We start from the raw sequence: 23517 nt of genomic DNA, 5'->3' as shown, positions 1-23517 counted from the left end.
GTGGACCGTCCTCGGTGTGTTTCTGATACAATCTGAGAATGGTGGCTAACTGTGCAGCGACTGGAGTCTCGAAATATATTGGAGTCTCGAAATATATAGGTGCATTCACGAAAGTTTCTTGGTTTGACCTAGTGAAGTAGGTGTCGAGTGGTACGGGGGGGCCGTACCGTCGGGCTCCGCCAGTACCAATGCTCGTTAACACTTCTGGAATCAGCTCTTTCGATCCTAATTTACTTGTGAGTATATATGCGGCATCGGCAAAGTTTATGGCCCGCCGAACATGCTCCATTTCTAGTCTATCAAACTGTCGTTCCATCTTCCTCAACTTATCATGCCATTTGCAGGCAGTCATAGTCCTTGTTCACTTGCTTAATCACCAGTTAGGAGTCACCACAGACAAAGAGCATCTATCCCGAGTTCGGTCGTTACCCCGAGTGCCAAGCAGCCTTTCGTACTTGGCTTTGTTTTCGGTGGCGATGCATTGAGCAAAGTCCATGTGGATAACTTACTTAAGCATTGATGTGGGCATTACCCTTCGGGTACCCAACATTGGCCTACCTCCTTCGGCCCAACAAGGGATCCATGAAGATCATTGCAGCCCATGATGGACCAATACGTCGATTGCGATGGAGGAAAGGTAGAAGGAAACGGATTCTTGATGGGCAAGGCGAGGAAACATCGAATAACGAAAGATTGGATTAGATCTCATTGTAACATAGTCGAATCTGAACAGGACTCTCGGGACCTGGCCTCCTATATAAAGGTCAGGAGAGGCCATGCCGGAGGACATCGAATCATCCTACACCCGTACACACCAAACCCCAGAAACCTTGCCTTCCGGTGAGTTCACCACAACACAGTCTATCGGCTGCCCCATTGTAACCCCTTTTCATCGATAAATCAAGATCAGACAAGCAAGAGTAAGAGTTTTACCTCATCGAGGGCCACCTGGGTAAAATCTCGTCTTCTGTTTGTTTGGTATCCGATGTCTCGTGCTACTTGCAGGATTTCGTCAACCCTAAGCCCCTCATGGTGGGCATTTCCGAGGAGCCCCGTCGTCAAGCATCTCTCCAATCGAAGACTAGAGCAACATGCAGGCTTCGGCACCCCCGTTGGAGAAGGCGCAATCGAAGTACATGATCCATAGGTCGCAAACTTCATTCATAGAATATTACTATCTTAAATAATAATCGTAAGTACCAGAAACTCAATTCGGCTCCTGAGTGCGTATGATCCCTCTACCATAAAAACATATTTTCAAGTGTTAAAAAAATTTGATAAAAAAATTTACATGTACATCTCCATAATATATGTGTATTCGTCAAGTTTCACGAAAAAATAATATTTTTTGTAGTCTAAGCGAAAAAGAGAAAATTTATCTTGTGACAAGTCTTTGTTTCAGCACCGAATTTTTTCTTTTTTACACACGCCACATGACATGTCGATTTTTCATGAAACAACTTTGTGAGCGTGTAGCACATGAAAATGTACGTGCGAAATTTTTGTTTCAATTTTTTGACATTTTAAAATATGTCTAACATGTATTTCAAAATAAAGGGAGCATATGCTCCCATGTGCCAAAACATCGCTCCCTCGTAAGTACCACTTATATCATTTATAATATGTCATCTACATATAAGAATGTTGTTAAACACCCACTCAAATATATGAGCCACTTATACAAGATCAGGAAAGACGCGCTAAGCTTCCACCCAAAATATTTACCAATGTACACTCAACTTTAGGTATATGATCTAATGCCGGTGAGAAAAGAGCTCCATTTTGTGAGTGGAGCTAGGAGGAAAATACCCTCCCATGTATATTGCTATATCATTGCAAAACATCAATTTCATCCAAAATAATAGCCAAGAAGAGAAAACCCAATTACAGAAGAAAATCAAAGAACAAAATATGAATAACTGAACAAAAATTATCAAGAAGAAGAAAAGAAAAAAGGTACTTCTCCGCATAGTTCAGTACTATTTGGCGGCGTAAGCTAACCGGAGTGATGCATACTTTCTTGCTAGCCGATCTTGTCGAGGCTATCGGCGACAGTCTTCATCTTGGGCCGGAGCTCCGGGTCGACCTCGGTGCATGCGAGCGCGACGTGGAACGCGGCAACCAGCTCCTTCTTGGGTAGCGTCGGCGCCTCCCGCAGCAGCGCCGGGTCCACCATCTCCGCCACGGGCCGCGCGTCCTCCTCGAACCCGCGCCGCACCCACCTCACCACCTCCGGCACGGCCCCGTGCTCCCCGCTCCCGGACCGGTCAGTCGTTGTCGTCGACGGCCCCGAGAACGACGCCGACGTGGACGGCGATGCGTGGTCTGCCGGACCGCGCCCAGTCAGCAGCTCCAGCAGGATCACCCCGAAGGAGAACACGTCCCACTTCTGCGCCGGCCGCGTTCCCGGAGAGCGCGCCTCGGGCGCTCGGTAGCCACTCACCGGTGCCGGCACCGGCTTAGTGTAGGGGATGGCGCCGCCGAGGAGGCTTCCCGAGGGTGGCGGCGGAGGGTAGAGCGTGCCATCGGGGGCGCATCCGGCGATGGTGAGGAGACGGACGAGGCCGAAGTCGGCGACGCGGGGGGAGAAGTCGGCGTCGAGGAGGATGTTGGAAGGCTTGACCTCTCCGTGCACAAACCGCCGGGGGCTGCACTCGTGGAGATACGCCAGGCCGCGCGCCGCGCCCTTGGCGATCTTCAGCCGCGCCGACCACGACAGCACTGCTTCACCGGGGCGAACTGCAGTGTCAAGGCAGTAAAAGTCAAATAATCAACCTTTCTATTCAGACGAACAACTAAGCTGCCTTTAGAATAAGCAAATAAATAAGGGTTTTGCTAGTTCTCATCCGTGTGCTCAGTCAATTTTTACACTATTAGATTTGCTTTATAATTTATACAGTACTAGTTATCAGATTTAACATGAGTTGTAAGTAGATTTGATGATATCATCTCACTCAAAACGTAGTTAGTTCGAGAAATAGCCATGTCCAATAAATAATTATTAACCTACACGGAATAAACATGCACTGTATTTTTTTCCTGCAGAGAATGAACTATTGGAAACAAGAATTATGTGCAATACGGTTCGATGGATTCATCAATTCATCATGTACACGTAGAGATGCACCCCAATATTGATGGCCATTGGTTTTTAAGAAACTGGTCAAAACCTTAGAGCATCTTTAATCACGTTCTCTTAACGGTGTTCAGCAAAAGTATCGAATCAACCCAATAGGATACGCCGCTTGGTTGTGAAACTTTGAAATACGACGAAAATAAAGTTTTCGTTCAAATCTTATATATATATTACACGTTGAATGAAAACGGCTACGAGTAGCCCGTATCCTACTCGCCGTCCTTTGGGACGCTCGACGGCCTCGCTCCCTCGTCGCCGCCCTCCCTTTTCCGGTTCTCCTGCGCCCACCGCTCCTTCTGCGTCCCTGACGCAAGAGCTCGGCGTTCGCGCGCCTCTTCATGGAGTGCCGTTCGGCCGCCATGAGGCGGCGGTCCCCCTCCTCAATGGGCGTGCATTCGATGGAGATGCCAACGATGCGCCGCCACTGCTCCTCAAAGGCATCGTCATGGACATAGTCTCTCGTAAGACTCGAGAATTTCCCTCTACTCCGCCGACTTCTATTCCAGGTCCAGATCGTCACTCAAGCTAACTAGGTCGTCGTCGCCCTTCTCCTCCTCCTCTGCCGCTTCCTCCACGGCCACTTCTGCGTCCACTGCCACTTCCGCCACGGCCTCGGCCTTGGCGGCCTTCTCCTCCTCCTCCGCGTCAGCCAAGAATCCAGGTCGTCGGCAGTGATGTACTCGTAGAACCTAGGCTCATCGAACTCGGGCTCGACGGGCGGGGAAGGTTCTTCGGGCGGGAGGGGGTGACAGCGGGGGTGGAGACGAAGATGGTGGTGCCGGCTTGCTACAACCATTAAGACTGATCATGGCATAGGTAGTGGCGTGGCGGCGCGTCATTTTTATGGAGACGATGGGGAAGAATTACTATTGTCGCTGGAGAGGCGAGGATCAGTTTTTATAGGCGGAGGCGACGCGGGGAGAGCTAGAGAAATGGCGGGAAGCAGTTGGGAAAGGGCGGGAAGCAGTGGTGAAAGGGCGGGAAGAAGCAGTGTCGCGGGTGGAGACATGTGGAGGAGTGGCAGCGTCGACAAGATGTCTCGATGTTGCAGCCTCATAAACCTTCATGGCCATGAAGGAAAAGATGTGTCGCTTCAATTCTGTATCGATGGCACAACTAGCCCTCCAATAGTCACATCGCCCCCGTGTTGCGTTTGGCGCCCCGACAACGATCCCTGTGTTGCGAGGATGGGCTCGGGAAGCCGGACACTCTATTTGACCGTGCCGAGCCGAGAATCCGCCTATGGGGAGCGCGGCTGGGGCTGATCAATTTTCTAGTGCGCCTCAAATCACTCAGTGGGACTGTTTGGGGACACGGCTGGAAATGCTCTTAGCCCATCACCTATTTATATAGTCCAAATTACAACAATCTAGGACCCATAGACTTGTGAAAATGGATTTAACCACTTTGTATGTTGCAAAAGCACATCTTAAAGTAGGCCCCATAGGATTGAAAACATAGAGAAGGAACCACTTTGGCCACCAGATTTGTAGTGAATATTAGTATTTTATCATTTTGTCTACTACATTTATAAAAAAAATATTATTATACTTTTTGTGTAGCTTACAAGCTTGTGGGTTACCATTAAGAGTTTGAGATTGTAGATAGTTTATCGATGACCTATGCCTGCGGTTGTTCATAAATACTACTTTATCTGTAAAGTACATAATGGATGCTCTTAGGACATCTCTAGCGGCCGATGCAAATAGACCGTTATTGTTTGTTTGGTTTAGACCATGCGGATATGCGGGGAGCAAAACTCCAACTCAATGGCTCGATGGAAACTGGTTCAGCCTGTTTGTGGTGACCCATTCAGAATCAAATTTGGGCATTGAATGCTTAGCCGTAAACACAACACGTATTGCGAGTGCGTATGCGGCTTGTTGCCTCCGGGCCGCATGGAGGCAGGCCAGCGGCCGCTTTGCTTCCCTGTCTGCGCGCGTTGGTCACTGCGGCTCCATCAGTGGTACGCTTTAACTTCAACGGGAACGCTAGGACTATCGGGGGCTTGCTGCATTCTGTGTCGCCATTAATGGCACGTGTTTGGAGACCAACACAAGCATTGAAACTAGTCGCGGCCCGCCCTTCTTAAGGGCAATGGCATCGACCTGTCGCCACCCACACCATTGCCACACCTTAAACCCTAGAGCACAGGCATCACCCCTACAAGACAACCATGGGCAAGGGACTGTGGCCGCTCATGAAGCCCAAACACGACCATGAGGTAGGGTCGCCGGCGGCGAAGCCTAAGAAGTCGTGCAACTATACAACAACAGGACCCCTAGTGTGGGGGTGGAATGACGTCCACCTGCCCGATGGTTGGTTCCTCAGCAATTGATGGTGCCCATGCCATGGGAAGAACGGGAGCGGTGCCAGGAGATCACCCGCTGGTGGACCCTTCTTCCTTCGGATCTCCTCATGGACCCATCCTACGGCGTCAGCTTGCCGATGTGGGACACATTCAGCCACTTTGAGTGGGAGCCTCGCTGCGGATCCTGGTTCCTTGGCGGAGACGAGTTCGACTACGGCGCTCCCCCAACGCCATACATAAAGGTGGAGGAGGAGGACAAAGAGGAGCCGCCGGCGCTCGAGGAGCACGGCGACCAGGTCCTGGGAGAGGATGAGCGGGATGACACCAACAACTACCCAGGACACCTCACCTACTTGGCGGAGAAATCCAAGGAAGAGGGTACCGTGGACCAGGTCCCTATCATGCATGATCACTAGTGGAGAAGAGGCCTTTGGACCCAAGCAAATGACCCACTGCTGAACCAAACCGGGTCCAATGCCCCCATTGGACCCGGTTCGTTTCTGCCCAGGACGACCCCACCCGCTGGCGCTCGTCTCGTAGCGGCCTTTGGACCCGGTTTGTCACACAAACCGGGACCAAAGGGTCCACCCGCAGGCGCGGCAGGCCGTGTCAGCTCGGGGAACCCTTTAGTCCCGGTTTGTATGACAAACCGGGTCCAAAGGCCCCCTCCGGCTATATAACCTTGCCCTTGCCCAAGTGTGAGCCACACTTAGCCATTTTTTCACTATCTTCACAAGAGGGTGTATTGCTCTCCTCTCTTCTTCACATGCATAAGAGGTGTTTGATGAAATGCTTAAGAGGGTTTGCCACTTGAGTTTACACAAATCAAGCCACACTTAACTTGCTTTTTTCTTCTTCATCGAGGTTAACAACTTTATCCTTTTCATCCGCAATTGATAAAATGCATGTGTATATATACATCGTGATGTTCCGTAATGGTTTTGATCAGCTTAATTATATCATGCGGATGAATCGGCAATGGATGTACATTGACCGACGGTTTGACGAGTTCACTCGCGGGCCCGGATAATTTTATGGCCGTGGCGGAGGCAAACAAACATGGTGGCTTCATGTATTGTCCATGTGTGGACTGCAAGAATACCGTAAATTACGCTCGCTCGAGTCTCATTCACAGCCACCTTCTCGCGATCCGGTTTCATGCCCAGTTACTATTGTTGGACCAAGCACGGAGAAAGAGGGGTTATGATGGAAGACAATGAAGAAGAGGAAGAGGATGATGACGGTTATCCCAATTTCCCGAATACGATGATACTGCGTGAAGGCAATGAAGACAATGAAGTAGAAGATCAAGAGGCACCGGATGAGCCCGTCGATGATGATCTTGGCCGGGCCATTGCCTGATGCAAGGAGAGAATGTGAAACCGAAAAGGAAAGGTTGGCCTTCGACAAGATGATAGAAGATCACAACAAATTGTTATACCCAACTTGCGAAGATGGCCATAAAAAGCTAGGCAGACACTCGGAATTGTTGCAATGGAAGGCGAGAGAACGGTGTCACCGACTCGGGATTTGGAAAGTTGCCGACAATAATTAAGAGGAAGCTTCCAAGGGGTAACGAATTGCCCGCCAAGTACGTACGAAGCGAAGAAGATTGTCTCGCCCTCTAGGATTAGATGTGCAAAAGATACATGCATGCATTAATGACCGCATCCTCTACCGCGGTGAGTACGAGAATTTGGATGCATGTCCGGTGTGCACTCGCATTGCGGTATAAGATCGACGAGATGACCCTCGGTGATGTTGAGGGCGAGCGCCCCAAGAAGAGGGTTCCCGCCAAGGTTATGTGGTATGCTCCTATAATACCACGAGCTGAAACGCTTGTTCAGGAATAAAGAGCACGCTAGGTTGTTGCGATGGCACAAAGAAGACCGTAAGAAAGACGTGATGTTGAGGCACCTCGCCGATGGATCCCAATGGAGAAAAATCGATAGAGAGTTCCCAAACTTTGCACAGGATGCAAGGAACTTAAGGTTTGGTCTAAGTACGGATGGCATGAATCCTTTTGGAGAGCAGAGCTGCAGACCATAGCACTCGGCCTCGTGACTCTTTGTATATATAACCTTCCTCCTTGGTTGTGCATGAAGCGGAAGTTCATTATGATGCCGGTGCTCATACAAGGCCCGAAGCAACCCGGGAACGACATTGATGTGTACCCGAAGCCATTAGTCGAAGAACTTCTACAGACTGTGGTCCCTAGCAGGTGTACGTGTGTGGGACGAGCACAAGCAGGAGGAATTTGACCTAAGAGCGATGCTTTTCAGTAACCATCAATGACCGGCCTGCTCTTGGTAACATTTCGGGACAGTCAAACAAGGGATACAATGCATGCACACACTGTTTACATGAGCTCGAAGGTGATTATTTGGAAAAAGGTCGAAGGTCGTGTACCGGGGCATCGTCGATTTCTTAGGATTACCCATCCCGTAAGAAAGAAAGGAAAGCATTACGACGGTGAGGCCGATCACCGGAGGAAGCCTCCCCATCGTGATGGTGTTGATATATTTGGTATGGTCAAGGATCTAGATGTAATATTTGGAAAGGGTCCTGGCGGACGGTCCGTTCCGAATGACGCCGCCGGACACGCGCCCATGTGGAAGAAGAAATCTATTTTTTGGGAGCTAGAATATTGGAAAGTCTTAGAAGTCCGCTCTTCAATCGATGTGATGCACGTGACGAAGAATCTTTGCGTGAACCTGCTAGGCTTTCCGGGCGTGTACGTGAAGACAAAAGATACACCGTAAGCACGGGAGGACCGAGCAACGTTGGAAAGACCCCAAAAATCTGCATGAGAGAGTTAAAGGACGTCATTTATCCAGCCTACGCTCTTACAAAAGCGAGAGAAGGAGATATTTTTTGAATGTCTTAGCAGTATCAAGGTCCCGTCCGGCTTCTCCTCCAATATAAAGGGAATAATAAATATGGAGAAGAAAACATTCCGTAACCCGAAGTCTCATGACTCGTCACGTGATAATGACACAGCTTGCTTCCGATTGCATTGAGGGGGCTTCTACCGGAAAATGTTCGATCGCCCATTGTGAAGCTATGTGCATTCCTCAATGCAATTTCTCAAAAGGTAATAAACCCGAAATTCTACCGAGGTTGCGGAATGATGTGGTCCAATGTCTCGTTAGTTTTGAGCTGGTGTTCCCACCATCCTTCTTCAATATTATGACACATCTCCTCGTTCACCCGGTCGATGAGATTTCCATTCTCGGTCCCGTGTTTCTACACAATATGTTCCCCTTCGAGAGGTTCATGGGAGTCTTGAAGAAATATGTTCATAACCGTGCTAGGCCGTAAGGAAGCATCTCCAAGGGCTATGGAACAGAGGAGGTCATTGAATTCTGTGTTGACTTTATTCCCGACCTTAAGCCGATTGGTGTTCTCGAATCGCGGCATGAAGGGAGACTAAGTGGAAAAGGCACGCTAGGAAGGAAATCAATGATATGTAGGGACGGGATTTCTTTGACTCAAGCACACTACACAGCTCTACAAAGTTCCACCATGGTGGCTCCGTATATCGGTGACCACAAGAACTTTCTACGCTCCCGTAACCCGGGCGCGTCGAACGATTGGATTAGACGTGAACACATGTCGACTTTCGGCGGTTGGTTGCAAAAACATCTCCTGAATAACGAAGATATTGAAGATCAGCTGTACTTGCCGGCCCGCACACCATCTTCGATCGTAGTGACTTTCCAAGGGTACGAGATAAATGGGAATACATTTTACACGATCGCCCAAGATAAAAAGAGCACCAACCAAAACAAGTGGTGTCCGCTTTGATGCAATAATGAATGAAGGCCCAAATGACACATATTATGGTTACATAGAGGATATCCGGGAACTTGAGTATGGACCTTCTTTTAAGGTCCCTTTGTTTAGGTGCAAATGGGTCAACAAAACAGAGGCGGGGTTCGTGTAGACAAGTTGTATGGAATGACAACAAGTGGATCTCAACAATCTTGGGTATAGAGACGAACCATTCGTCCTAGCCAAGGATGTGGCCCAGGTTTTCTATGTGAAGGATATGTCTAGCAAACCAAGAAAAAGGAAACATAAGGAAACAAATACATCAAACGATGAGCCAAAGCGCCACATAGTTCTTTCCGGAAAAAGAAACATCGTGGGAGTGGAGGACAAGACAGTACATGTCGAAGATTATAATAAGTTTGATGAAATTCCACCCTTCAGAGTGAACATTGATCCAAGCATCAAGTTAAATGATGAAGATGCTCCATGGTTAAGGCCGAAGAAGATTAAATGATGAAGATGCTCCATGGCACAAATGAGTATCTCAACATGGCAATCAATTTCCCATTTATTTTTGTGTAATCATTTAACTCGTATGTAAGATATGAAAAGTGGAGATGTGGTTGGCTTTTTGTACCATATATATAGAGGAGATGTAGTCGTTCACGGGTTTGCGGGGAAAAATTCCGAGGCGCAGCTTCCGAAGATGCCGTAGGGCATGTGCACCAACAACATCTTCGAGAAACCGCGCCACGGGAGATTTCCCAACCCTTTCCCCAACACTATTAGAGGAGATGTAGTCGTTCGAGGGCTTGCAGGAAAAATTCCGAGGAGCAACTTCCGAAGATGCCGTAAGGCTTGTGCACCAACGACATCTTCGAGAAGTTGCGCCACGGGAGATTTCCCAACCCTTTCCCCAACACCGTTAGAGGAGATGTAGTCGTTCACGGGCTTGCGGGGAAAAATTCGAGGCGCAGCTTCCGAAGATGCCGTAGGGCGTGTGCACCAACAACATCTTCGAGAAGCTGCGCCACGGGAGATTTTCCAATCCATGGGAATGAATCTCTGCTTGGCTTGTTGATCCGCTTGGCAAGCCGTATCGATGCTCCTTTTATAGGCACAGCACCGCTTCTACTCGACAGGGCGTCGTGCGCTACATGCTTTATCTCATCGAGCAGGTGCGTCCACCCATGCGTTCTTATCTCGTCGACATCTTTAGTCCCTGTTGTACCCACCAGCCGGGACTAAAGGTTACCCACACGTCCTTATCCCACCGACAGCTTTGTTAGATGACAAAAAAGGATCTTTAGTCCCGGTTGTACCCACCAGATCGGGACTAAAGGTTACCCACACGTCTTTATCCCACCGACAGCTTTTGTTAGATGACAAAAAAAGGATCTTTCGTCCCGATTGTACCCACCAGCGGGACTAAAGGTTACCCACACGTCTTTATCCCACCGACACTTTTGTTAGATATGACAAGAAAATGATCTTTACTCCCGGTTGTACCCACCAGCCGGGACTAAAGGTTACCCACACGTCCTTATCCCACCGACAGCTTTTGGCGCCACCGCGTTCCCGCCTATTTTTCTTCCCGCGCTTTCCACCGCTTCCCGCCTCCGTCCTCCCGCCATTTTTTCACTATATATATGTTGGCTTGGCCTCCATTTACATATCACATCTAGACTCATATCTCGCAAACCTCATCACCAGGTCACATGGCTTCCATCGTATCTCTAACCCTCCGGGAGGCGGAGGCGCTTTGCGCGTCGAACTACCCTCGCCCGCCGGCTACCGCGTCCCTACCGGCTGGTTGCCGAGCGTCGGAGGGGTACCGGTCCCTCCTGTCCCTCTAGGTGTGGCGCGCGAGATGGCCATCACGAACCACTACTACTTCGAGCTCACGCCGCAGCAGCGGAGGAATCCCCGGTGGCATCCCGACTACGGCCCGACTTGGGAGAGCTTCTTCATCAATCGGCGTGAGAGGGCGCTCGCCGAGCACGAGGACGGCGGCCCGCCTCCTTCGAACTTCAACGAGGCCGGCCGTCGGCCGTGGTGGCGCGACCGAACTTCTCCAGGGCGTCATGGCCCACCGTGGCCCCCGCCTGCGCTACCCTCGGCCCCAGCCCACGCGTGCTCTCCCGCCGAGGTTTGACTACCGCGACCCCGATGCCGCCGACGATGATGACGGCGACTACGACGACTACGAGTGGCGAGTACTATAGGGCCAGGCACGAGTATGACCGAATGACTCGAACAGATCGAATCCGGCCATGTATCTTAATTAATTTTCAGTTGAGCTAGGCACGAGTACTATAGGGCTAGGCACGAGTACTATCTCGGCCATGTATCTTAATTAATTTTCAGTTGAGTTCCGTACTTTAATTCCACATGTAATCCGGCGGGAAACTTTTCTCATCATCGCCGTCACGCCACAACGACTTTATTGAAAATACAATAATATAGATAAACAACTAGTCTAGTCGATCTACTCGTCAGTCGGAGGTTGTCTCGGTCCAAATGTCGTCCCACCGAGGGTCGTTGTCGGCCCAAGTTGTATTCGGGTTATCGAGCTCGAACACGGCGACGGCCCGACGATGGCGCTCGTTGGACCTGCGTTGTGCCCGGAGGTCGGCCGAAGAACGCGGCGGTGTTGTCGACGTCGTTGGGAACTGCGCCTCCACCGGCGCATCAACTCCTCGTCGTGCTCGGCGATTGCGATCCGCGCTGCACCCGGCGGTGGCGGCGACGGTCCTCGTCGTCGACGAGGCACGGCGTCGGCGCGAGGAACTCCGCCTCCTCTAGCGATTCGACGCCTCGGGAAGTTCATGTCGCACCGTGGCCGCCGAAATCGCCATGCGGCCGCGTCATAAGCGCGCGCCGCCAGCCTCCGGGTGTTGTACGTGCCGAGGGTGAGCCGGAAGCCACCGGCACGCATCTCGGCGTAGAACCTACCGTTCGGCCGCGCTCGGACGCCACGGAACCGGACGAGCCGCGACGGCGCGGCGGCATCCCGGCGACGAATGAACGGAGGCGACGGCGACGCAGTGGTTCCGCGCGCACGCGGCGCTTTATAGCACGACAACGCGGCAAGTTTGGCGACAGTGGCGCGGGAAGCGGCGGCGCGTGGCACGTGGAAGCGGCGGCGACAGGTGGCGCGGGAAGCGGCGGGGCGTGGCACGTGGAAGCGGGATCTACAGTCGCACGGCGGTGGCGGTGGGGGCGAGGCACGTGGAAGCGGCGGCGACACGTGGCACGGGGAAGGGACACGTGTGGCGGTGGCGGTGGTGGCCAGTACATGGCGGTGGCGGTGGTGGGCGGTACACGGCGGTGGCCCGTACATGGCGGTGACGGTGGTGGCCAGGCGGTGGCGGTGGCGACAGTGGCCACTACACGGCGGTGGACACGTGTGGCAGTGCGGTGGCTTTTTTTCATTTGAAATAAGGCGGGAATGAAATTTTTGAAAAATTTTGGCCTTTGGACCCGGTTTGTATTACAAACCGGACTAAAGCGCTTTTTGCGCGCGCAGCGAAAACGCGACAGAAAATGGCTTTAGTCCCGGTTTGTATTACAAACCGGGTCCAAAGAGCTTTTGGACCCGGTTTGTAACACGCACCGGGTCCAAAGGGGGGGGTATAAAAGAAAACACTTCGTCTCCGCGGAGATCAATCCGCGTGAGACGAAGCCGCAGACGCGCTGCGACGAAGCCGCCAGGCTCGCTGCTCCGCCGCGCGCGCCCACGCCGCCGCCTCCGCGCTCCTGCGCCGCGCGCTCGCTCGCTCCTGCGCCCACGCGGCCGCGCGCTGCGCCGCGCTGTCCTCCCGCGCCCACGCTGCCGCCGCTCTCCGCGCGCTCGGCCTCGTCTGCGTGCGCCGCCGGGACACTCCGCCACTGTCGGCGCTCTCTCGCCGCCGCTCGTCGTCTTCCTCTCCACCGCGCCGCGCGTCGCGCCTCGCGCCGTCTCCTTCCTCCACGCCGCCGCGTCGACGTCCTCGATCTCCGTCGGCGCTAAGCAAGGTGAGCCCCGGCCACACCCTTTTTTTTAGTTTTTTAGATTGTTAGATTATTGTTAGTATTAGAAATTGTTAGATTTTTAGATTTTTAGAAATTTTGGATTATTGTTAGTATTAGAAATTGTTAGATTTTTAGAAATTGTTAGATTATTGTTAGTATTAGGTGTGTTAGTAAAATTAGTTAATGTGTTAGGTGTTAGTAAAATTAGTGTTAGTAAAATTAGTGTTAGTAAAATTAGTTAGAGAAAAGATAGAAAAATTAGTTAGTTAGTGTTAGTAAAATTAGTTAGAAAAAAGTTAGTAAAATTAGTTAGAAAAAAGTTAGAAAATTAAGTTACAAAATAGATTCATTTGTGTCGGCGCCGCCCCCCGCGCGCGCCAACTTAGACCGTGGCGGTGCCGAGTCCGTAGCGATGCCACCGCGACATAGACTTAGGGTCGCGAAATAGAGAAAGAGCGAGCGAGGAGGAGCGCCGAGTCCGTGGCGGTGCCGCGATCGCCGGCGCCCTGCCGACGCACCCATAACAGGGTCATTCAATTCCCGCTACCGCTCCCGCTGTCGTTCCCGACCCCGATCCGGATCGATCGATCCGGGGTCGTGGAACGCGGCGTTAGTACAAAAGTAGTGAAGTTTTTTATTTAGCACAATATCATGTTTTTTATTTATATTAGTACATATATGATTTGTTTTCGTAGCTACGATGCCGCCGCGACAGCCGACTACTGGCGGGCCGTGGTCCGACTCTTCTAGAGGAGATGGAGCGAGATGGGGAGGTCCGGACCCGGCTCCGCCGGGGTGGCACCGGGAGGTCTTAGCTTCCGGTCGCGCACCTTGGTGCGGAATCCGGGTCCCGTTGTCGACCCGGATATTCTTTGGTGGAGGTCTTATGGGCCACGGTCGTTTCGAGAGGGAGCCGGCCCCGCCGAGGAGGTAGCTCGGCGCATTGAAGCGGAGGACCAGCACGTTCGCCGTTACATGTACGCGTTAGACAACATGTATAGGACCGGATGGAGCGTTATGCGGGGATCTCATGTTAGCTATGCTCCCGTTGTTGTTCCGTGGCTTTGGGGGCACACCCGGCCGCGGCTCAGGACCCGGCCGGCGCCCTCTAGGACCCGGTATGCGCGGTTGAGTGGTTGTAGTAGTGATTGATATGTATTAGGGTTAAATAAACATGAACCCGATATCTATGTATGCATGTAACTCATAGATCTCGCTTTCAGCACTATATTATCGATCCTTAGTTAAGAACTACACATATGTAACTCCATTTTCAGTTTTCTGCATTATCCTTAATTTGATCATATGATGGTTCCTATGTATAGCTTGCAGGTCGTTGTAGAAAGCATGGAGAGAGATGAAATTCAAGAAAATTTCATGGAGGAACTCATAGCAAACGGTACTCGGATGATCGCGACGACGACCTTATTCCGGATGATGGCGGTGACGATGTCACCGCAACTTATTTGAATGACTCCGGTGAGGGAGCGGAGAATATTGAGGAAGAAGATCCTAGTGGCGCCGGTGAGGAACAAGATCATCATAATGGCTCCCGAACCGTAGTTATCACCGAGGTATATAAACTAATTAAGCCGTTGTTGATCGACTAGATGCATTAACTAATTAAATTGTACCGACTATGAATTATTTCTTTTTTAGCCCTCCGGATCGAGCACTTCTTCCGTAAAGTCGAGGAAGCGAGGCCCGGCCAAAAGTTGGATGACGGTGTTAGGCACGACATCACCCACATCGAAAATGATGGTAAACCGATTGCTCCAGCAGAAAGGTGCAAAGGCATTTATAGCTCAATGCGGAGTGCTTGTTAGGGACCACGTCCCGATCACCGCTTCGAGAATGGCACAAGCCGAAGGGACTAGTGCTGTCTGCAGAGGAAGAAGGTCAAGGTCTTTATATCGATGATGTAGCCAAAAACAGCATTATGGACAAGCTCATGTCACATTTCAACATAGTACCCGAAGAGGGGGTGACGCCGAAAAGGCCAAGATGGAGCAGTCCCTCCGCGAGTTTGGCAAGAAGAAGATGGCCGAACTATTCAAGAGCCACAAGAAAAGATTGCGCCGCCTTATCAAGATAAAGAAGACTCCGGACAATGAGAAGGTAAAAACTCACTCGGGAAGAATTCGTGAAGTACAAAGACGGAGTCGAAGAATTTAAGAGAAGGTCGGAAATAAATAAGGCAAATGCTGCGTTGAAGCTATATCACCAAATTCCGGGTCCAGGTGGATACAGGGCTAACCGTCCTAAGTGGCAGGTAGCCGAGGCGGAACTCGACCAAGAAAGGGATCGATTAGGGACACACGGTTGGATCGAACGGTGCAAGGAGTGGTTCTACGGGATTGGGGGAACGTTGGATCCAGTAAACAGGGAAGTGCATCTATAAGAAAGCTCATCCGAAGGTTCCCATTGATGCCCCGGAAAAAGCACATAGGGACGTGGAGGCGGGGTTGTTCCAGCCCGAAAGAGAGAACGATGAGCCGACACGCGCCCTTGGGAACAAAGAACACGGCGGACGAACACGAGGCACAAGCAGGCTCCGTTCCGTGGAAGTATGGCTTTCCGCGGAAAGGAAGAGATTTCCGATAAAAGCCATGAGAGGAGGAAGGCAAGGGAAACAGACCGCTCGGCTAACTTAGAGGAGGGTATGAGCACCATGCAAGCCCAATTAAGCATGGTAACCCAAGTACTTACATCTCGGATGGCTCGGGGCAGGCGTAGATCCCGCATCGCTCAATGCCATCACCCCGTCGCAATCTCAACCACACCGGAAAAGCAGCGTGGCTTCCTCTCAAGCAGGTGGATAATGATGATGATGATGACCGAGTGGTCGAGCCTCCTCGCTACCCCCCGTGGATGATCTCACCGAGAGCCGTCCTTGTGAGCTGCATGTTAAAGTTTTCAACCTATCCTTCAAGGCGGCGGTCGGCATCCTCTTACCTACAAGGTCTTACCATTGCCGTTCGGTCCAAGACGACTTTGTCGTTGTGATGGTGGATGAAGTGATGAGCGCTATGAGGGGTTGGTGCTTGAGCACCCCGCAGTGAAGATGGGGAAATCAAAGAACCGGGAGAAGCCCGTAGAACCACCGTGCAATGGCGGAAGGAGAACATTGTGTTTCCAGTGAGAAGCCAACAAGCATGCCACCTCCGCCTCCTCCGCCACCTCGAGTCTCCTCCGCGTGATGATTCTCCCGTGCGCGATGATGATTCCCCTATCCATGACCCGCCCGCTCCGCGTGAAAATACTCCGCCGCCTCCTCCTCCTCCTCGTCGGAGACTCCGCCGCCTCCACTTAAGCAAAAGAGGAAGCTGTCCGCGGCACCTCCTACAGCCTCCGAAGAGATCATCAACTCCAATGAGGGCACAGTACTCCGAGTTGTTACCACATGAGCAGATCGAAGAGCAAAAGGCGTTTCTTGCGCCGAAGAAGGTGTTTATTCGACCGCGACGCAGTGAAGCACTTTGCCGAGACGAGAATGAAGAGACCTGAGCCGAGAGCTGATTATGACCGCTCTCTTGGACAAGTCCTATAGAGCGAGCAAAGAAGCAAAAAAGTCGCACAGCCTTGGACAAGCAGGACATTCGAGCCGCACCCCACTTCATCGTGGAGCCATATCATGATCCGCAGACGGCATCGATGATCGAACGGGCGGCTAGAGCTCGGGGAGCATCGCTGAGTACGAAGATTACTATCCAACGGCTCAAGTGGTAAACACGTATAAATACGGAAAAGATCTCGTCAAACCCGGCGAGCTCGCGCATCTAGGGACTCGTATGCGAAGGTTGCATGACCGGTACCCGAAAGCCTCGTCGAAGAAGTGAAACCTACATCACGGTGTATCTTAGAGATGAGCATTACTTCCGGGGAAGACGAGATAAACATTGAGTTATGCGAATCTGTTTCAGCTTATTCAATCAAGACGCCTCGACAAAGCTGTCATCGATTGCTACCGCTCGTAAGTGATTTATTTGTGTAATTAAGTTTGTAGCTCATTCATTTGCACTAACAATTATCCTCATTATATTCTTTGTGTACGCTATACATTTAATTATGCGTAATGAAGAAGTCTGGAATACAAAAGAGGCAAGCTCCTACCGCGGGGTTCATAGACCCAAACACAGCTCATGAAGTTACGGCTCGAGACTTCGCCAAGGACACAGAGGACAACATCGTAATGTTTTTAGAGAAGCAAGCAGACAAAGAGGATATATTCTTTCCCTACAACTTCAAGTGAGTGTTATATATAACATACATTATGCTTGTGCACCTTCCACTTTATTCTCGTAATCATTGAGCTATGCTTGTGCAGCTTCCATTTTATTCTCCTAATCATTGATCTTCACCTTGGAGTCGTAAACGTCATGGACTCGAAACGCATGTAATATGCGGAATGGGCTGACATGGTCGCCATCCTCCGTAGGTAGTTTCAATCAATTTCGTATTGGCATCTTCATCCGCTCTAATTCGAAGATATCATCAACTAATCAATTACTCATTTACTCATTATTTTTTGCCTAGGCGTGGCTTGGAAACGGTTCATCAATACTGTTCCGGTGAATGGTGGAAACCGGAGCTTACATTTAGAGATTACCCCGTAAGTAGTACTATATATATAGCTATGTCCGTGAAACTTTATATATGATATTTACTTTCAATACGATGCTTGATTATTAGTTTGATCGAACTATTTTTTCGTAAAGTGTATGAGGCAGAACAAGGGAATAACTTATGTGGATACTACGTCCGCACCTTCATGCGTGACATGGCCTCGTCCCAAGGGTGGGGATCCCCAAATACACCACACTCGTGTACGATAACAAATTTTCACAATTAATCTTAATTAGTACCATCTATTGTATTGAGTTCCATTCATATATTGATCTCCTTTTTTAAATATAGATGAAACGCCCGCGGACACTCTCATAACAATGGATCAAATAAAAGCAATTCAAGAGGAAATCGCGGGATTCTTTATTACCGAGGTCCTTACCCCAGGTGGAGAGCACTATCGGAAGATCGTGACTGGCGGAGGATATTCGTTCGAGAAAAGTTGTATTGTAAATATGCATGCATTACGTGTACCGTGTTGACTATGTCGTCTACCGTTGACGATGTCTATATATATTCATGACGATTTTTTGTGGTTTCTTGAATGATATATATATGCATTGTCGAAACTCTGCCGCGGCAAGGGAAACAGATCGCTTCTCTGCCGCGGCGAGAAACGCCGGTACAGCCCAAATCCGTGCCGCGGCGGAGAAATAGCAATTCTTCGCCGCGGCAGAGAAACATAGGCCCGGTTCAGACCACGAACCGGGACCAAAGCCCTTCCAGCCGCGAGCTCCCCGGTCGCACCACGTGTTGAGGCCTTTAGGCCCGGTTTAACTTTGAACCGGGACTAAAGGGTACCCCCTTTAGTCCCGCCTAGTTGGTCCCGGTTCGGGAACCGGGTCTAAAGGTCCAAATGGACCGGGCCTATTGCCCCGTTTTCCACTAGTGGATGCAGCCACTGCAGGTTCCATTGTTAGTTTTGGTTGTTCCCGTTCGTTGCTCACGGTCACGGGCGCACATTGTTATGGCTTCGTCACAACACAAGGTTGTCAATTTTGTCCTATGAAGGCCTAAAAGCCACAGAAAGCCGTGAAGCAACCTCAGCACCAACCAGTGTACTACATTCATCATCGATCACAGGGTAATCAAAAGCGTCGAACATGGCTGCATGCGCGTCGCCGAGGCGTGCCTCCGCACTCTCAATTATCACTTCTGTGCGTTTGCTTTTGGCTCGCGCGGAAAACTTTTGGGGAGAAGATCATTCTGTTCAGGCTACGACAGCGACAAAGGTTCCAGGCCTAAAAAGGTCTTCCTTTTCCCCTTCCATGCTCAGGATGCTGGAAAGGCAAGCTTCCATTGGCATTCCCTTGTTGATTTGTCCCTCTGGTTTGTCCGTATTGTGTGCCAGCCAGTGCAGCTTGGTTAATCGCTCTAACTAAGTTATACCGCTAATAACCCACTCAGTTTCCAAAACATAAAGCAATGGCTTCTCTTATTTGTTGAACTCGGGCCAAAAGCATGATGCGAAAGGACCTTTGCGTGAGTGATGGTTATCTATGCAAATTCAACATTACCTCCCATGCTACCATTATCACGAAAGTATGACTTTTAGCTGTAAAACTACCACACTGAGAGTTTGCTGCATACAACTTTTTGACCCAAATAAAGAATTGGTTAGTTACCCAAAAATTCACCAGGCTTAGACCATCTACCCAAAGTTGATTGTGCATTGGTAAAATACTCATTACTAGGGTTAATTTTGTTTATAATCTACCCAAAAGTGGCTTTCTGTAAACTAGAAACTATAGTTAACATTGGCTATTGAGTAGAAATTAACAGGCCGAAATGAAGACCCTAGAGAGTTGCAGTTCAGGAAAAAAATTACAAGCAAGAATATGACAGGATGAATCAATATGATTTAGAGCATCTACACCGGTGACCCCAAAATAGTAGTCAGCATCACACATGCCGGCTACGTTTGGGGGTCGCCGACAGCGAGTGGCGGTCAAAAATTTCCAAACCCCCACACCGGTATTTCCCCATAGCCGCTCCCGATAAAAAAAAGACCCCCAAATCGACGTGGAAGTGGCGTGGGTTTGATGTCAGTGACCCCGATAGCCTCCCTTAGCATAGGGGTTGGTTAGGCTCGCTGGCTATTTTATTGGGCTCGGGATGACGTAAATTTTTTATTGGGGTTGCAGGTGTGAACACTTTCTCTCACTACGACCCCCAAATCACCGCTGGCTACGATTTAAGGCTCCCCGGTGGAGATGCTCTTAGGTCAGCAGCTACCTCAGCTCGGCTACTACCTCAGGCTGAATCAACACTAGTCGATTGATCATAAGTAAGATGGGGATCATCAGATCAGGGACGTATAATCGGTTGGCAGCAACGCTGGCGGTCACGAGCGGAGCGGAATGTACAATCAACTTTGAGTAGATGATTCAAAGTTGATGAACTTTTGGGTATATAATAACCACTTCTCCCCTAGAAAAATATCCAAGCCAATTTCAGAAGAAGGTAACAAGTGGATGAGAAGTCAAGGACCATCAATCCATCCATCGACAACAAATGCCCCGGCACAAATGGCAGAATGTGGTCCATTCAAGTTCAGGGAATGTACAATCAAGTTTGGAAGCTTTCGTTCTCTCGTTTGTCTTGAAGTGGATGACCGTGAGATAAAAATCATGTCTGCCTTTTGCTGTTTTGCATGGTCGGCCGGAGATGGGATCGAATCGCCTGACCGGTCCTTCGAATAATCCGATCAAGACAAAGCTAGGCGAACCTTTCATGTGAGGCCTCGACCGCAGATAGCGATCCAAGCGTACTACTGTAATTTTCTACCGCACGTACACAAGTGTATATTCCGCTATGTAACTGTCTAGCTAAATTTATATTGCTGAAAACATGTTTCAACTATGAATATAATGGTATACTTTTGATGATATATAACTCCTATTTTTTGTTCAAATTATTAGTCAAAGTTTTACTTTAAATTACGTGGTGGACTAATATAAAAAATGGAGGAAGTATGATTTTAAAATTGAAGTATTCTCCAAAACTGTTGCAATTTTCAAGTACTGAAAAAAAGACTGGCCACTTTTTTTTTCATAAAAGTGAGAGAGGAGAAAAACTTTGTTAGCCAAATATTCTGGTTTAAAATACTTCGTTTAAAAAAATGGGTATCACTAATTTTCAGTCGACTGAGAATTAAGTTTATTCTCGGCCATGTGATGTTGCAGCCTTATATGCAATGAAAAAAAATCTCAGTTGTAACCTATGTTGCAACTTATAGCTAGTTCGAATCACGACCCAATTCTATGGTTTAGAAGCTAACTCAGAATTAAGCTAATTATCAGTTGTGAGAATCAGCGAGACCGATAAAAGATACTCAGCTATTCACTAGCTAAAACACACATCAATCTCAATCTAGCAATTCCCAACATTCTAACATAGTATAAGATTTAGATGCATTTGCTTCAAATTATATTATGACTAGGAGTAGTAAGCTATTTTTTCAAGAAAAAAACGGGCAATAGTCACTAGTGTGCTTACCACGCAGCGCGGTGGCGAGGTTGCCATTGCCGACGAAGTCCGTGACGACGAGCTTCTCGTCGTGCGACCAATAGTAGGCGCGCAGCCGTACCACGTTGGGGTGCCGTACCCGCCCCATCGCCCGCGCCTCCGCCCTGAACTCCTTGCACCTCTCAGCTCCACCCCCGCCACCGCCCAGCCGCCGCACGGCCACCGGCGTCGAGCCGTTGCCCACCACCACCTTGTACACGATCCCCTTCCCGCCTTTCCCCAGAACATACGCCGACGACCGAAGCAGCTCGTCCAGCTCCATCCGGAATCCTCGGTCGATCGCCACCAGCTCCCCGTCGTTGCCGTTGTACTTGCGGTCTCCGCCTTCCTCGTCGTCGTCCGACGAGCCATCAGAGTAGCCCGCACCACCTCTGCCGCGGCGGCCCCAAATGCAGCCGCAGAGTGCCTTGTTCCGATCGTCATCGTCGTCGTCTTGTGCGATGGCACGGCCGCGGCGGCCTTCCCTCCTGTCCTTGAGTTTCCAATATACGTACACAAGGATGATGCCGACGAGGGCGACGCCCGCGGCGTCGGCGACGGCGATGAGAGCTATCAGGCTTGTTTTGATCGGGTGGTGCTGGCCGTCCTGCGAAACAGAGGAGGCTGTTGATGGACTGGTGTTCTGTGGCGGCGGTGACTGCGTCGGCGGCGGGACGGCACGGCACGCGACTTGGAGCGGGAAGCCGCAGAGAGCGGGGTTGTTGAGGAAGGCTGTGGGGCCCTGACTGGCGAGGGACCCCGTCTGCGGGATGGCGCCTGAGAGGTTGTTGAAGCGGAGGTCGAGCGTGACGGTCGCTGGTAGGCGGCCGAGCTCAGGGGGCACGATGCCGGAGAACTGGTTGTGAGAGACGTTGAGCGTGCCGGAGAGCTTGGGGAGCTGGCCGAGGTCCGGCGGGATGGAGCCGTTGAAGTCATTGGAGGAGAGGTCGAGCTGCTGCAGGTTGGACATCTCCGGCCAGATACCTGCCGGCACCTCGCCGGAGAAGGTGTTCTTGGCGAGAATCAGCCGCTGCAAGCTACGGCAGTTTCGCATGTCGAGGGGCAGCTCGCCCGAGAGCGAGTTCCGGGAGACATCGAGGTTCTGCAGCCGCGGGAGGTCGCAGAGTGCCACGGGGAGCTTGCCGGTGAGCGCGTTGTTGTAAAGGAAGACGGAGTGGAGCGAGGAGGCATTGGAGAGCGCGGCGGGGATGGCGCCGGTGAGGCGGTTGTCGTGAAGGTTGAGCCGGCGGAGGAAGAGCAGCGAGCCGAGCTCCGAAGGGATGTAGCCGGAGACGTTCTTCCCGGCCACGGCCACGCCGACCACGCGCGGCTGCGACGAGATGTTGGCGCAGGTGACGCCGCGCCACCGGCACGGGTCAGCGTCTGACTCCGACCACTTGGAGAGCACCGACCACGGGTCGTCGGTCACCGCCGCCTTGAATGCCAATAGCGCGAGGCCGTCGGCGGTGAGCGCCACGGCTGCCGGCGGTGCCAATAGGAGGAGCGGCAGGAGGAGGAAAATTGGGATTGGGATTGGGATTGTCCTCATTAGCAGAAGCACGCCTCTTCTGTCGGCTGTTGTTTCCAGGGAACGAAGTTTGTACCAGGTAGCCACGGTTTAAACCTGGCAATTATATTCGACAGGTTCAACTACTTGGAATTGAAATTGAGTGGACACCTTGGATTTTGAAGGTGTAGTGTGATGTGCATGCTAGCTTGTGGAGATGGATGGGAGTTTGCTTTTGTTAGAGTATCTCTAGCAGATATCCCATTTGAGCCTACCGCATCGCGCATAAGCTAAAATTGCACGATGTGGGCGAGCGACCGAACAAATACCCTAAGAAGTCGTTTGGAAGCCAGGTTTTCATTTCATTTGTAGCATTTTGAAATGAATACATGTATTCATTTCATTTACATTGTAATTTCAGAAATGGACACTTGTTTGGTTGCCACAGGAATTGTAAATGACAGTAGAATTTAATATTGAATTTGTTTGGTTGCCACAGGAATTGTGAATGACAGGTTTCAGCTCGGAATTGTGATTACACATGGCATCATTTTGCTGGATTTCCCAAATGAAATGATGGCTCAATTCTGTGGCAACCAAACCGCCCACCTATGGAATTTTAAAATGAATTCCAGAATTCCA

The 23517-nt window shown here is 50.5% G+C and overlaps 1 protein-coding gene across 1 annotated transcript; it reads right to left on the bottom strand.

Annotated features, from left to right (window-relative positions):
- Positions 1–1764: 1764 nt before the first annotated feature.
- Positions 1765–23013, bottom strand: LOC124678426 (receptor protein kinase-like protein ZAR1). Its single transcript, XM_047214322.1, has 2 exons — positions 21360–23013; positions 1765–2739 (listed from the first exon to the last, which is right to left on the bottom strand). Exons 1-2 carry the CDS (start codon positions 22915–22917, stop codon positions 2024–2026), a joined length of 2274 nt encoding a protein of 757 aa, XP_047070278.1. The 5' UTR covers positions 22918–23013; the 3' UTR covers positions 1765–2023.
- Between the last annotated feature and the right edge of the window lie 504 nt (positions 23014–23517).

Source organism: Lolium rigidum, chromosome 1, assembly GCF_022539505.1.
Source record: "Lolium rigidum isolate FL_2022 chromosome 1, APGP_CSIRO_Lrig_0.1, whole genome shotgun sequence".
Lineage (NCBI taxonomy): Eukaryota > Viridiplantae > Streptophyta > Magnoliopsida > Poales > Poaceae > Lolium > Lolium rigidum.
This window is presented reverse-complemented; position numbering and strand designations above follow the sequence as displayed.

Coding starts and splice junctions, on each gene's coding strand:
- LOC124678426 (XM_047214322.1), bottom strand. CDS start 22,917: ATGAGGACAATCCCAATCCCAATCCCAATTTTCCTCCTCCTGCCGCTC. Junction 2,740..21,359: donor CCTCGCCACCGCGCTGCGTG/GTAAGCACACTA, acceptor TTGACACTGCAG/TTCGCCCCGGTGAAGCAGTG.